The 16,270-nt window shown below is 46.6% G+C and overlaps 1 protein-coding gene and 1 long non-coding RNA gene across 7 annotated transcripts in view; one reads left to right on the forward strand and one right to left on the reverse strand.

The window, feature by feature from the left end:
• LOC138768879 (uncharacterized) overlaps window positions 1-16,270 on the reverse strand; it is a 152,064-nt gene that overhangs the window by 93,101 nt on the left and 42,693 nt on the right. The gene's annotated exons all lie outside the window — the stretch shown is intronic.
• LOC138768844 (low-density lipoprotein receptor 1-like) overlaps window positions 1-16,270 on the forward strand; it is a 54,040-nt gene that overhangs the window by 30,202 nt on the left and 7,568 nt on the right. Inside the window, exon 11 of one of the 2 annotated variants that reach the window (XM_069946817.1) lies at window positions 15,923-15,972. The exons of the other annotated variant lie outside the window; for it this stretch is intronic. Within the exon in view, the coding sequence (XP_069802918.1) occupies window positions 15,923-15,951 (29 nt within the window). The 3' untranslated portion in view covers window positions 15,952-15,972. Of the gene's footprint in view, window positions 1-15,922; window positions 15,973-16,270 lie in introns of those variants that run through there. 2 annotated transcript variants of the gene reach the window in all.

Consider the following 16,270-nt stretch of genomic DNA (forward strand, 5'->3'; position numbering starts at 1 on the left):
AAAGAGTAAAACTTTGAAGGATGAAGTTAAATTATGCTGTCCCCACATTCTGCCCACCCAAACGAATTGTACTGTCGGATAGCTGCTTTTAATCTAAGGGCAGGATTTTTCCTATTCATCACTGGTTTTAATACATCTGCTGTTTGTTGGTTGCGAATAAACTATTTTTCATTATTTAACACATTGAGTGTGCATTACTCCTGGTTAGTCTAGCCGCTTTCTCTCTCTTTTTTGTCTTATGTTGTCTTTGGAGGGGCTCTACCTTTAAAGTGCCTTAGCCTGTGTCTCTTAGGGTCCTATTCCACGGGCCAAGGAGGGCCCGATTAACGATGTAAACGAGCGGCGATCTGCTAGATCGCCGCTCGTTTACTGGGCCTATTCCACAGCCCGATGATCGTTGAGCGAGGGCTGCAAGGACATTGTTACCAATGTCCTTGCAGCAGCAGTAATACATTACCTGCAGGTCTTCTCCGCGCTGTCTTCATCCCAGGGTCCCGCGCGCTCTATCTTCTGAATGGCTGGTCAGCTGACAGGCCACACTCAGCCAATCACAGGTCCCGGCCTGTGATTGGCTGAGCGCTCCGTCAGCTGACCGGCCATTCAGAAAATAGAGAGCGCGGGACCCTGGGATGAAAACAGTGCGGAGAAGCCCTGACAGGTAATGTATGCTGCTGCTGCCAAATCGTTGGTCACCCGCCGCGCACCGCTATTCAACCGTAGCGATGCGCGGTGGGGGAACGATGATTTTAGGTCTGGCCCTAAATGAACGATCAGCCGATGACACGATCATCGGCTGATCGTTCTCTCTATTTCACCGAACAATAATTGGCCGAATCGGGCCAATCTGGCCGATTATCGTTACTGTGGAATAGGGCCCTTATCCTGGTGGTGGAATGATGCTGGCACATTAGTCTTTTGTTTTGTGCTGTAGATATGCTGGAATCTAGGGTTTGCAGACGCTGAACTTGGGTTTTCGGGCTGTAACTGTGGCTGAGAAGCCTCACTATGGTTTGCTGTGAATGTTTGTTATATTGTTTTGTATATATTAGTGTGTGTTTATTTGTACACATTTGGTTTGCATAGTATTAGTGTTCTTTTACAGTTGGTTCTCCACCTGGGGTTGGGGTTTATTTTTAGGTTGGATGGTGGGTTATGCAGGGGGAGGGGGTTTCTTGGGGACTTTAGTATATACAGAAAATCCTGGGCTGGTTCATGGACGTCTGTTATCATGTACTGGGGGCATGGGATACGGGACTAGCTCAGGGCCCCCAGGGAGGCTGTATACTACAGGGGGAGAGCACACAGGGGGGCTATATGGGAGGGGGAGAGCACAGGGGGGCTATATACTACAGGGGGAGAGCACACGGGGGGCTATATACTACTGGGAGAGAGCGCACAGGAAAGCTATATACTACAGGGGAGAGCACACAGGGGGCTATATGGGAGGGGGAGAGCACACAGGGGCTTTATACTACAAGGGGGCTATTTGGGAGGGGGAGAGCACACAGGGGGCTATATACTACAGGGGGAGAGCACACATGGGGCTGTATACTACAGGGGAGAGCACACAGGGGGGCTATATAATACAGGGGGCTATATGGGAGGGGGAGAGCACACAGGGGGGCTGTATACTACAGGGGGGCTATATGGGAGGGGGAGAGCACACATGGGGCTCTATACTACAGGGGGAGAGCACACATGGGGCTCTATACTACAGGGGAGAGCACACAGGGGGGCTATATAATACAGGGGGGCTATATGGGAGGGGGAGAGCACACAGGGGGGCTGTATACTACAGGGGGGCTATATGGGAGGGGGAGAGCACACAGGGGGGTTATATACTACAGGGGGATTATATGGGAGGGGTAGAGCGCACAGGGGGGCTATATACTACAGGGGGGCTATGTGAGAGGGGGAGAGCGCACAGGGGGGCTATATACTACAGGGGGAGCACACAGGGGGCTATATACTATAGGGGGAGCGCACAGGGGGGCTATATACTTCAGGAGGGAGCAACAGGGGGCTATATACTACAAGGGCAGTCACCCCTTTGTACCTAATTTGAAAGGGCTGGTGAGAGAGAGAAAATGCCAGTTTTCCCACTAATTCTGTATGTAAATAGTTGAACAACGTTTATGAAAAGTAACAAAACACGTTTCCTACTAATGTTCAGCTCGGACCTTTACCTGACAAAAGACCCCGGTAAGTGGACCTTCACTAAAGGTTCTTGAGTACCCCTGGTATAGAGTATAGTTATGTTAGTTATTGTTTGTTAAGTTATGAGTTTTGATGAGTGTTAATATTTGTGTTATTATTGTGGTGTTTTTGGAAAAATCGAGTTTGCAAAGGACAACTCGGGGCAAAATACATTTTTTAATATGTTATTAGATAAGCAAAGTTGAACAAATTCCTAATGTATACTAATTATTATGGGAAATGCACATATAGTGTTATTTCCCTCAATTTAGTAGATCAGACAGGCTTCAATTTCTCTAAATAAAAACATGACGTCACAACCCGGGTGTATGTACCTGAAGGGTCCAGCAAGGGGGCGCAGTATATGTATAAGTATAGAAGTAGAAGTCTATGCAGAAGTAACTGTAGTGCAATCATCCCCGTCCCCAGCCCCCTCCCATGCAGTGGTTGAACTCTAGTTACAATCTATCCCGTTCCCATCTGCCTCCTTCCCCATGCTGTCTTGTGCTCGCTTATGTGCCTCCCGTCTGCACCACGCAGTGGGGTGAGCGCGCCTTACCTGCCTTCCTCTATCAGTCTCTGCCGCCTCTCTCCCGCTGACTGCAGTGGGAGAGAGGCGGCAGGGACCGATAGAGGAAGGCAGGTAAGGAGCGCTCATCCCACTGCATGGCACCAGGCAGCACGGGGCAGGAGGAAGGCACATGAGCGGGCAGCACGGAGGGAGGGAGGCAGAACGGGATAGATGATAACTAAAGAGTTCACCTACTGCATGGGAGGGGGCTGGGGACAGGAATGATAGCACTACATAGACTTCTGCATAGACTTCTACTTCTATGTGTACTGTGCCCCCTGCTGGACCCTTCAGGTACTTACTCGGCTGGAGTGAGCATATACTTTACCTGATCCCGGCTCCGGTTTGCTGAACACACCGGGAACCGCCGAAGCAAGCCGGAGCTGGGATCAGGTAAAGTATATGCTCCGGCGGCCGGGGGGGTTAACGGGGCGGGCTGGGGACAAACTCGCAGCACGGATGTACAGCCCTGCTGCGATTTTGTCTTCCATTGAAAGAATAGGGCCGGGATCCGCAGCGAGTCACGCAGCGAGAGGACTTGCTGCGGATCTGACAAGTGGGTTTGTACCTTAAGGGTGCCTTCACACATACCGCATCGCTGCGTATTTATCGCACAAAACTCGCACGAAATTCGCATGAAACTCACACGAAAGTAGCTGTGTTTTTTCTGGTGTTAAACTCTCCTGTGAAAATCAAAACTCGCATGTAAAAATCGCACCAAACACGCATCAAAATCACACCAAACACGCAGCGAGAATACACATACATTGACTTTATAGCAATCAGTATCACTGTGGATTTATGTGTGAGAAACTTGCAGCAATAAATACGCTGCGATACGGTACGTGTGTAGGCACCCTTAAACTTGAAGCCTGTGCCAAACGGGAGTATCTGTGCACCACCCCTATGCCGTCCTCCCCACCCTCTTAATCATTAGGAATGCTCCAGGCAGATTCCTCCTATTCCCCACCTGTGTCAGCCCGCCACATGGGCCGGATCGTTAAGCACCTGTGCAATGTTCAGCATGGAGAAAATGTTTCAGTTGCATTCCTAATGATGAAGAGGGTGGAAAGGAGGGACAGAAATGTTGTGCAAAGTAAGGGCACAGATACTCCCGCTTGGCATGGGGCTGCAAGTTTAAAAGTATTTTTTTAGGACAATAACTGCATCACCTTCCAAACGGACCCCAGGACAGATCTTGGATTAAAAGCAGCTATCCAAAGGTACAAGTAATTTGGGAAGGGGGGGGGGGTCAGATTGTGGGTACAGAGTCGCTTTACCTATCTGGCCACACCACTAAGCCTCTCAGGATAGGTTAAGAGGAATAAGACTTTTGATTATATTTAAATATATATATATATATATATATATTATGGCAGTACTGTCAGTATGGGAATCACTGTAGTGTCAGCCATGGATGCATGCAGGTAGCAATCCATTCATTAGTACTGTATTCTACAAAAATCAAATAAAAGCTGCGCCCCTCCCCCCTTCTCGCACTGTACAGGGAGGGACCAAAACGTGCGTTGGGGTGTCTTTGGGGTGAGAGATCTGCACGGGCTCCTTGACCTTATACCTGTTAGTCCACCTCCATCTTTGTTTTTCTCTTTTACAGAAATACATATGTTGTATGTCTAACAGTATCTAGTGATTCCCCCTGTACATTTTTGCATTGTCACTTTACTGCGATTGTATACCTAGACTACTGCTCATACACTTTTTCTAATTAACCCTTGATGGTAGTCTGGACATAGATTGTGCACACACACTTTGCCATTGAAACTTTTCATTGTAGCACAGAGCACATAGCACTTTGGTGTGTATACTTTTTATTTCTGAACCGTGCTGTCTCTCTTCCCATGCTGTTGTTGTTTGTCTTGCCTTCATATCCTTACACAATCATATTTTTATGATATACTTGTTGAGAACAATTTTTTTTCTCTTTGATAAAATTACGTGGAATTTTTTTCTAAAATTATTTTTGTGGCTCATGTGTTATGTTTTGGGGGTTTTGTACAGGGAGGGGGTCCTGCAGTGGTAGCTGTATGTATGTGTGTTAGTGTCATTGGATTTCAAGCAGTTATGAATTAAAACCAGATGAAATACCTCGCCCAGTTTACTTGTATCTTTCTGTATACATTTCCTTTTTATTTAATTTTTTTTATGTTATGGGACAAAATTTAAATAAAATGATTAAGTTCGTCCGTCTTCATTCTGGAGGGATTGTTATTTCTTTACCATGAAGGGGACGAGATGTTGGACGTTGGCGGCGAATTTACAAATGGCAGATTGGTTGCAGAAGTTCCTGCAAGTTCTATTCAGCTCAATAATTGTTTGGTGGGAAATTTATATATAATGTATATAATTAGTATTATACTGTTCCTATGTGGGTGAAACTTAAAGGGGTATCCTACTCAATTGTAAAACAAGTCCCAATCTGCAACTTTGTAATGCTGGGTGGGTTAATAACAGTGAGTTTATCAGGAACATGACCTCAGAATAACCCTCATAGTATTACAAAGGATACAAAGTTGCAGATGAAGCCAGTCTGCTTGCTTACATCAGCTATCTCAGAAGGGAGGGAGAAGGAGGGGGAGACAGAGAGAAAAGCTCACACAGAGTGTTTTCAGCAAAAAGCAGCAGCTGAGAACTGGGGGAAGGAGATTCAATAGATAATAACAACTATGGAAGGAATTGTTAGTTTCACCATGGGCAGCAACATATGAAGAGTTATGTTAAAGTGGAATACCCCTTTAAAGGGGTTGTCCAGACTTAGAAAAACATGACCACTTTCTTTAAGGCAGCACCACCCTTGTCCTCAGTTTGGGTGTGGGTTTTGCAGCCCGCCTTTATTAGTGAATGGAGCTGACGTGTAATACCACATACAACCTGAGGAAAGGGGGGGGGGGGGCTGTTTTTGTGGAATTCTGTTTTTGTTTTTTTCTATTCCTGGATAACCCCCTTAAAGCATTACTGTTATTGCAAGTAACTTTTAACGTGTCCCCAGACATGTCAAAAGTTACTGATCAATCGAATCCCGAGATCTAGCCAGGCAAAGTGTGCGGCAGTGTGGCTGGAGACAGCTAATGTCGGAATTGGAGGGCCAAAGGTTCCCCATCCCTGTTTTAACTGGATGTCTGACGTGTATGAGGATTTCCTGAATCCCCCCTGACAGCGGATATCTGGAGGGAAGAAAGGTCGGCCCTGTCTGGTTCCAACATACCTGATCACTATTATCTCAGGTGCAAGTAAGACACCACGTATTATATACCAACATGATGATTCTGTGGGGTCCCACAATGGGGAAAATTAATATAAAGTAGTGGTCATGGGGGCAGGACTATTTCTAGACTTGTCTCATTGACCACTACAGTCCAACTGTCGTGTGTAATAAATGGCTGATAACACAGGCCAACAAAAAACAACTTTTTTTATGTTTCTTTGATGAAAATATGCAAATATTACTAATTTTGGGTCGAGAAACTCAAATATACACACAGAATCGTTTAATTAGCTCTCGTTTTTTAGATACACGCCATGGAAGTATGTGCTGTAGGTAGCGAGAAGCATTCATTACAAGAGTATAAATTGTACACAAATGTCATGTCAAACTTGAAATATTTCACAGAGAATGTTTAAAATAGCACAAAATAGCAAGAACACAATACATTAATTGAACACAACAGTTCAGACAAGACCTATTCACGAGAACGCTTTCTTTTTGCTTGTTTATTGAAGTGTACTTCTGGTACATCTCTGATTAATGTCCAACAGTAGTCTGCAAGCATGGAAGCATTCCACTTGCCCTGATATCTTCGTTCCATATTTAAAGGAGAATTCCGGGGTCTGTTAAAAAAAAAACAATCACCAAAAAAACAATAGATCATGTACACCTTTTGTATAGTAACAGTTTGAGCCCAGAATCGCCACTCTCGGACCCCCACATTGCCCGTTCTGACTATAAGCTGGTGTCTCCTCACTTCCTGTCCAAGCTCTGTTACTCTGTCACGCCCACTGTATACGCCCCTCTCCTCCTTGTCCAGCCCACTCAGTCAAACCTTGCTGTTTGTCCCACCCCCTGAATGTTACCACCCTCCCAGTGCTTAGCCTGTATTCCTGCCACCTGCATCCTCTGTGCCATCACTGCTAGTGTCTGCACACCTAATCTGCAGCTTTGCAAAATGGTAAATTACACTGACAAATCACCACATAGTATACACAGCCCCCCCTCTCTTCCCCTTCTGGTCACTGCTCACACTGTCTTCTCAGTGAACCTGCACAGCCTGTCATGCTTTGTCCCCCCTGCAGCCCCCACCTCATCCCGTCCTGATCACAGCACACATGGAGCTCTCAGTGAGCCTGCACTGCCTGTCATGTTCTTTCCCTCCTGCAGCCACATTATCAGCGTTCTGGTAAGAGCAGACACACTGAGCTCCCAGCCTGCCTGCTCCAGCATCTCATGCCCTCTCCTCCCCCCCTGCAGCCCCCACCTCCTCCCGTCCTGATCACAGCTCATACGGAGCTCCCAGCCTGCCTGCTCCAGCATCTCATGCTCTCTCCCACAGCCCCCACCTCCTCCCGTCCTGATCACAGCTCATACAGAGCTCCCAGCCTGCCTGCTCCAGTCTCATGCCCTCTCCTCCCCCCCTGCAGCCCCCACCTCCTCCCGTCCTGATCACAGCTCATACAGAGCTCCCAGCCTGCCTGCTCCAGTCTCATGCCCTCTCCTCCCCCCCTGCAGCCCCCACCTCCTCCCGTCCTGATCACAGCTCATACAGAGCTCCCAGCCTGCCTGCTCCAGTCTCATGCTCTCTCCCACAGCCCCCACCTCCTCCCGATCTGATTACAGCACACACTGAGGTGTTCTCAGTGTGGCTGCTCTAGTCTGCCGTACTTTCTCCCCCTCAGCAGCCCCCACCTCATCCCGTTCTGATTGCTGTACAGAACGGGTTGTAGTCAGTGTCTCTGTACAGGAAGGAGGCATCTCTATGAATATGCATGAGGCAGGGAGGCGTGCCAGGAGCTCAGAGCACGCCTGTACAGTGACGTGGCAAGCCCTACATCACGACCCAAGGTGCAGCAGGGACCCTGCACTCGTCGTGACGTCAGCACAGAACGAGGAAGTAAGCCACTTCCTGCAGCTGGAGACCCAGGGGAAAGTCTGGTAAGGGACCATAATCTGACATGAGTGTACATTAGGAACTTATATAACTTTTTATGTAGGGAGGAAGTGGGGGAAAAAAATTTTCGCCGGACTTCTCCTTTAAAATATCTTGGTGGAATCGCTCACCATGCTCATCGCTTACTGCACCACAATTGTCCGGGAAGAAATCCAGATGAGAGTCAAGAAAGTGTATTTTCAATGACATGTTGCAACCTCAGGCTGGGTTCACACTACGTATATTTCAGTCAGTATTGTGGTCCTCATATTGCAACCAAAACCAGGAGTGGATTGAAAACAGAAAGGATCTGTCCACACAATGTTAAAATTGAGTGGATGGCCGCCATATAACAGTAAATAACGGCCATTATTTCAATACAACAGCCGTTGTTTTAAAATACCAGCAAATATTTGCCATTAAATGACGGCCATCCACTCAATTACAACATTATGTGAACACAGCCTTTCTGTGTATTCAATCCACTCCTGGTTTTGGTTGCAAAATGAGGACCACAATACTGACTGAAATATACTGACTGAAATATACGTAGTGTGAACGCAGCCTAATTTATGATACTTCGTAAGAAGGTTATTTACAATATAACATAGTTATCAACTTGTCTGTTTCCCAAGAAGCCACGTACAACATCTCCGAAGGCTTGCCATGCCGCCTTCTCATTGCCTTGTAGGATCTCGTCAAAGTTTCCATCCCTAAGTAGGTCACGAATTAAAAATTTCCCTGATAATTCCTGCATAATCATAAATGACCTGTATCTCAGAAACAAGAGCTAAAAATGACTTTTAAGTAACATATTCGTTTTTAGGATGCTAAATTATTAAATTAAATTATTACAAACCAGCTATTTTCATTTCAGAAACATTTTCACTGTTGGCCAGTGTAATAGGAACAATAGATTACATTCAGATGCATAGTGCATGTAATAGACATTGTTTACTTGCCCTTTAAATTCATTTTAACAATTTGTTCCATATTGCGTCAGAGGTTTTTATTTAAATTTTACAGCTGCCAGACTGGAAAAGCTGCTTTGTGTGGCAGCTCCATGACACATAATGTGTATAGCGAAGAAGCTATAACATTCATTATCTGGTGGTATTTATCAGGCACCAAATGATCGATCAGTTCTTGAAGTTGATGGAAGCAGTAACAATGGGTGCGTGTAAGTCAGATCGCGACTGAATGACTGGGTGATGGATGTCCATGACTTATCCATGTGTGAGGAGTGGAGCTGAGCCTGAGCGACTGTGGAGCAAACTGCTGAAAAATGTCCTGCTGGCCCTGATGTGTCAGATCACACAGGGCATTGAGCATATATCAGACCTGGCCCATGGACAATAGAAGATGACCTGGTCTGATGAACAGCTGAGTGTGTCTCTCATTTGAAGAAGAGACTGAGCCAAGGGGAAGAAGACAAGATGGTGGAGGGGAGTGTAATGGGCAATGTTGTACTGGAAGACCTATCTAACCATTGCACAACCAAGTCCACCCCCCTAATGGCAGTGGTCAGCAGGATAATGCCCTGGGGGCTACCCTGCAGACATTGCTGAGAACACTGACAAAGTCAAAGTAAATTGTAGTAGTGACTTCCAGGAACTTTTATTGCAGCTGTAATGTTTTTCGGCTCTATTCCACAGAAACGTTTATCGTTCATAAATTGGCTTAAACGACGCTCGCTAACGATAAATTAACGACTATATTTTGCGAACGATAACACATAACACGTGAACGATAACGATTATTTTGCGGTCGTTATATGCTCGTTTAAAACTTTTGCTGGGGTGATAATGTAGGCGGGAAATTCAAGTGATGATCAGGAGGAGGAGCCAGAACTGAATATCAAGCATCATTGTACGTCAATTCCCTGTTTGGAAAAACTGCGGCACTGTACTAAGTGTCACATCAACCAATAAAGCCCTTTCTGGCCATCTGAGGTGATGTTAACCAGGGCCGTTTCTAGGTAATTTTAACTACAGGGCGAATCTTGCTAAAAGCGCCCCCCCCCCCCCCCCCTCAAGTGATGCCGGGGGGGGGGGGGGGGTTGTTGCTAAGGAGAAGCAGTGTGTGTACTATGGCATAGAGCAGTTATTCAACCCTTTAAAAAAAAAAAAGGCATTCAGTGACTCACAGGTGACGTCTTCTTTGTTCACTTTCCTTTTCCTCTCCATCTGGCCCCAGCCTCCATGACAGTTTCTTGCAGCTACAATTCATCTCTTTTGAACCTGCCAGACAAACATCTTAGGCTCTGCACTTTTACAAAAACTTCCACTTTTTTGTGTCATGTGCAGTAGAGTTAATAGGTATATGGGTTGCCTCCTGTATGTAGGATCCATTGCTGTACACTCATATAGTAATAATGTCTCCTGTTGTACCACATATAGTAATAATGCCCCCTGCTGTACCCTAGTATAGTAATTATGCCACCTGCTTTGCTTCCATATAATATAATTGCCTCTATATAATAATGCTCCCTGTGCAGTGCCCCAATGGTAATAATCCCCCTATGCTCTGCCGCATAGTAGTAATACCACCTGTGCTGTCTACATAATAATAATAATCCACCCGTGCTGTCTCCATACTAATAATCCCCCTGTGCAGTTCCCATAGTAAAAAATCCCCCCTGTGCTCTACCCCATAGTAATAATCCTTCCTGTGCTCTGTTCCCATAGTAATATCCCTCCCCTATACTCTACCCCAAAGTAATAATCCCCCTCTGTGCCGTCCCCATAGAAAAAATCCCCCCTGTGCTGTCCCCATACTAATAATCCCCCATGTGCTATCCCCATAACCCCCCCTCCCCCTGTGCTGTCCCCATATTACTAATGCCCCCTGTGCTGTCCCCATACTAATAATCCCCTCTGTACTTTCCCCCATAGTAATAATCCCCCCTAGATACCCTCCATAGTAATATTCCCCCCCTGATCTCTGCTCACCCTCATAGTAATATTCCCCCCCTGTGCTCCCCCTCATAGTAATATTCCCTGCGTGCTCCCCCCATAGTAATATTCCCCCCCTGTGCTCCCCCTCATAGTAATATTCCCCCCGTTCTCCCCCCATAGTAATATTCCCCCCTGTGCTCCCCCCATAGTAATATTTCCCCCATGCTCTGCTCTACCCCCTTAGTAATATTCCCTCCATGCTCTGTCCCCCCCCCATAGTATTATTCCCCCCATGCTCTGCTCCCCCATAGTAATATCCCTCCCCCTGTGCTCTGCTCCCCCATAGTAATATTCCCCCCATTGTAATATTCCCCCCATGCTCTGCTCCCCCCCATAGTAATATTCCCCCCATGCTCTGCCCCCCCCATAGTAATATTCCCTTCTGCTCTGCTCCCCCCCATAGTAATATTCCCCCCACGCTCTGCTCCCCCCATAGTAATATTCCCCCCATGCTCTGCTCCCCCCATAGTAATAGTCCCCCCTGCTCCCCCCATAGTAATAATACCCCCATGCTTTGCCCCCCCATAGTAATATTCCCCCCATGCTCTGCTCCCCCCCATAGTAATATTCCCCCCATGCTCTGCTCCCCCCCATAGTAATAGTCCCCCCTGCTCTGCTCCCCCCATAGTCATAATACCCCCATGCTTTGCCCCCATAGTAATATTCCTCCCCATGCTCTGCTCCCCCCCATAGTAATATTCCCCCCCCCCATGCTCTGCTCCCCCCATAGTAATAGTACCCCCTGCTCCCCCCCATAGTAATAATACCCCCATGCCCTGTCCCCCCATGCTCTGCTCCCCCCATAGTAATATTACCCCCATGTTCTGCTCCCCCCATAGTAATATTCCCCCCATGCTCTGCTCCCCCATAGTAATATTCCTCCCCCTGTGCTCTGCTCCCCCATAGTAATATTCCCCCCATGCTCTGCTCCCCCATAATAATATTCCCCCCACGCTCTGCTCCCCCCTTATAGTAATATTCCCCCCATGCTCTGCTCCCCCCATAGTAATAGTCCCCCCTGTTCCCCCCCATAGTAATAATACCCCCATGCTTTGCCCCCCCATAGTAATATTCCCCCCATGCTCTGCTCCCCCCCATAGTAATATTCCCCCCATGCTCTGCTCCCCCATAGTAATATTCCCCCCCATGCTCTGCTCCCCCCCATAGTAATATTCCCCCATGCTCTGCTCCCCCCATAGTAATATTCCTCCCCATGCTCTGCTCCCCCCCATAGTAATATTCCCCCCATGCTCTGCTCCCCCCATAGTAATAGTACCCCCTGCTCCCCCCCATAGTAATAATACCCCCATGCTCTGCCCCCCCCCATATAAATATTCCCCCCATGCTCTGCTCCCCCCATAGTAATATTACCCCCATGTTCTGCTCCCCCCCATAGTAATATTCCCCCCATGATGTTGATGTTAACCCACAGAGCCCTGATGTTAACCCACAGAGGAACGTGGCTTACGTTGATTTTCTTTCTAAAATGAAGGGCCCTATTACACGGGGCGATTATCGTGTGAAAAAACGTTAAATTGTTCTAATTTAAACGATAATCGTTCTGTGTAATTGCAGTCAATGATCAAAAAATCGTTTGTATGTCGTTGATCGTTGATTTAGATCTGAACCTAAAATTATCGTTAATCGTTCGCTAATCGTTCGCTGTAATTCCACATTCATAGTAATGACCGTAACTAACGATTATCGTTCTGTGTAATATGATGAGCGATTTCAGGTTAACGATAAACAATCTCGTTTGTGATCGTTAATTGTTAGTCGTTAATCGTTAAAAATCGTTTAGTGTAATAGGACCCTAAAGCTGTTAAAGCTAATGTGCTTGGTCTTAGGACCATGATCAGTTGGTTCAACAATTCAATAAAGAGTAACGTATACAGGGAATCTGTCAGCCCCCTCGCAACCTTTATGGCAGACCCCCAGATGTAAAAGGATAGAGAGATAATTCAGAGGATGGCCCGTGAAAAGATCTCTCCGCCACGTCACTTCTTCCCCTCATGTAGTCTGCTGCAGCTTCCACCTCCAGGTCTCTGCGCTAGACCCCTTTGGTGAGGCCACTTTGAAGTGTCCACTGCTTTCCTGGGAGAAACCTAAGTTTACATCACTGATCCACCAACGTCCACTGCCTTCCTGGGAGAAACCAAAGTTCACACCATTGATCCACCAACGTCTTTAGCTGTCCAGGGAGAAAACTTACATTTTGCACCACTGATTTAACAACATCCACTGCCGTCCTGAAAGTAAACCTCATTTTACAACACTCATCCCCTAAAACAGTCAATACAATATGCTACTGACAGATTCAATGCTGTAACGTGTCATATATTGCAACGGCAGTAGTTAAGGATCTGCTGAACCACAGATATCGATGGCGTAAGCTGCACCAGGTTGATACCCCTAGCTTGGCCTGCTAGCGGGGGGGGGGAGCGAGGTGCAGCAGGAGACACGTAGGCAGCCAAGCTGGATTGCAGCAGAAGTCACAGCGGGAACTTGGGCAACAGTCACAGAGGGCATGAGAAAAACATTTTTAGTACTATAAAATTTTCTCATTTTTTTCACTGTAATAGCTCCTCCTGCCTTTCAAACCTATACTCTGTAATACTACCACTAATATGGCTGTAATCCTTCTCCTAATTATAGGACACTGAGTGCATAATGATGGGGAAGACTCTATAACATTTTTTTTATATAAAAAAGTGAAATGGTATGAAAACAAACATGGACAAAGTTTATTGTCCATGCTTCGGCATCTGAGTCTAGTTCTAATTCTCTTGCTAACACCACTAGAGGGCGCTGCAACTTTACAGGAAGAAGCCTTGTGCAGTAAATAGGTCAGAGTTGATGCTGAGATCACATCATGATGCCATGGGCGCCGATTTCCAGCTCAATACTAAGTGGCTCTTATTGGTGCCCCCTGATGTGTGTATATCAGCGGCCCGGAGTTTATATTGATACGTTGCTCAGGGATACAGTAATAAGAAGCAGATTTATCCTAAATCTCTTTACTATGGAGACGGCTTTATCAGGGTTTTACATTATTGCTTTCGTCGTGTACACAATGCTCTTTCCTTTATACTGCCTCCGCTATTACACAACATATACAGCATACTGCAGATTTGATTTTCTGCAATGTATCAAAATCTGTGCCGTTTTCTTGTATTGCCTGTGAATGGGGGTTTCGCTGTGTTCTGTCAATTGTTGCAGATTCTTGGTTTGGAATTCACAAAACAATTATTGTGTCTGAATATGGTTCTGAAACACTAATGGCGAGGGGCACCATAATACCTAGTACTGTATGGCTGCACCTTAAGAATAACTAGGGATGAGTGAATTTACAGTACAGCTTGTCAGCCATCTGTCTTTGAACTCCGTCCCGGGTTCCCGGAAAAGCTGGATCCAGTCCTGGGAAACTTCTCCCAGTTTCCCAGAACTGGATCCAGCTTTTCCAGGCATCCAGAGAGAGAGAAGCGGCATGGAGTTCAAAGGCAGAAGGTTGACAAGCTGACCACCGAGCCTAGTACTGTGGTCTCTAACCCGTGGCGTTGCTGTCAGGGCATGCTGGGAGTTGTAATTTTGCAACAGCTCAAGGATCATGGGTTAAGGAACACTGCTATACGGTGGTGGACCTCTAATTTTTCCCCTCTGTAAGAGATAAGTGTGGATAAACAAGAAGTCATAAATCAGCAAATGCTAGGGGGAATTTGATAAGTATGGCATATCATGTACCTGTCATTATGGAGGGTTTCCCGATCAGCGTACAGTCACTCCTGCTGCCGGGAGATCGGGTAACCATGGTTATGTCTGTGGTGTGAGCCCCCGGTGACGTTGGGTCGGAGGATTGGCCGGTCAGTTGCTAGATGGTGAAGTGTGATGCCACTCCGGTGGTGGTTGGCCGAGATACAGCCGGACCTCGAGGTCTTATATCGTGATGCCAGTGTTGGTTGGGCACACAGGTGTGATGGCACTCCTTTTATTTTACAAGGCCGGTTGTACCTTTTTCCCCTGTGGTCAGTGTCCTGCCGGGCTGCTACGGGGTCCCTTGGGTTAGTGTAGTCACGGATGGCCAGAGCAGTGTAGTGAACCCCCGGACTATCGGATCTGCCACACACAGAAAGGGGAAATGTCCCAAGGTTATGGTGTGTGCTGTGTCGGTGTAAGGCGAAGGATCACAGAGTATCTTTACCATAAATAAGTTTGTTTTTACTGAAAGAATATGTGCTTGTGGCAAGGTTACACGATTATGATGTTTCTCTTGATAAAGCACTTGATAATACACTTGATAAAACTTGTAGACAAATACTTGACAATACAGCAACCGAATCTGCGACAGGAATGTAGTGTAGAATACAGTCATGCTGACTGAGTAGTGCTGAGTGATACAAAGAAGCAGAGTAGCAGAGAGAAGGATGTCGTGAGAGTCTCAACCCAAGTAGTACTGTGCTCTGCCGGGATGTTGAAGGATAAGGTAGAAGAATACTTAGAAGAAGAGCACCTGTGCCCGTGTATTGACCTTTTGTTAGTCTTCACACCACCTTATGCTCACTAGATTTGGCCAAACCGTCCTAGAGGGTGACAAGGCCCAGACCTTGTTACCTGGGATTAGCGGAATGCTGAGGGTTCCCTGCTGACAACCGCACTGGGAGATAGAGTTCCTAGGCTTACTGCAAATTTACTTTATCCGGATCAGTTCCTAGCTTACTGCTGTCTGTGGATACTGTCTTGCTCTGTGACACTCCTGGTCCACGACGTGGGTTAAGGTTGTCTCTGACTTGTCCTATCTTGGAAGGGGTTTAACACTGCATAGTGCTGTAGGGCGTTACTGAGTAGAAACTGTGAGCTGCGTCTTGCTTCCTACCCAAACGGGGTTCAAGCTAAGACTGACTTTTAAGGGTACAGGGACCTGGCAGAGGGCCAGGGCCCAGAGAGGACCACGGTAGAAAGCTGTCTAGCTGTCGTACTTTCTCTACAATGTCCAACATGAAAGGCCTTCACACTTCCTCTACCCATGTGACTTCCTTTCTCAGGGCAACTAACGTGCACTGTGAGTGGGTGAAGAGTGCAACAGAAGAAGTAAAGAGAGAGATGATAGAAGAGAAGAAGAACAGATTCCTATTGGCCGTAGATCCATGTGACATACAAAAGAACAATAACCCTTTACACACTTCAGCTGTGCAGCCTCTGAACACACATATCTAATACAGCGACATCTAGTGGCGAAACTTCATCACTACTTTCATCACCACGTAAGTACAATAAGTACAGGCTTTTACGAAGGGTGTATATAACAGTAGGACACCACATGTCAGGTGAGTGGTGTGCACGAGTTCCTTGATAAATCAAGCTGTAGCATCATTAGAAACCTATGCCACATC

This window comes from Dendropsophus ebraccatus, chromosome 1, assembly GCF_027789765.1.
Source record: "Dendropsophus ebraccatus isolate aDenEbr1 chromosome 1, aDenEbr1.pat, whole genome shotgun sequence".
Classification (NCBI taxonomy): domain Eukaryota; kingdom Metazoa; phylum Chordata; class Amphibia; order Anura; family Hylidae; genus Dendropsophus; species Dendropsophus ebraccatus.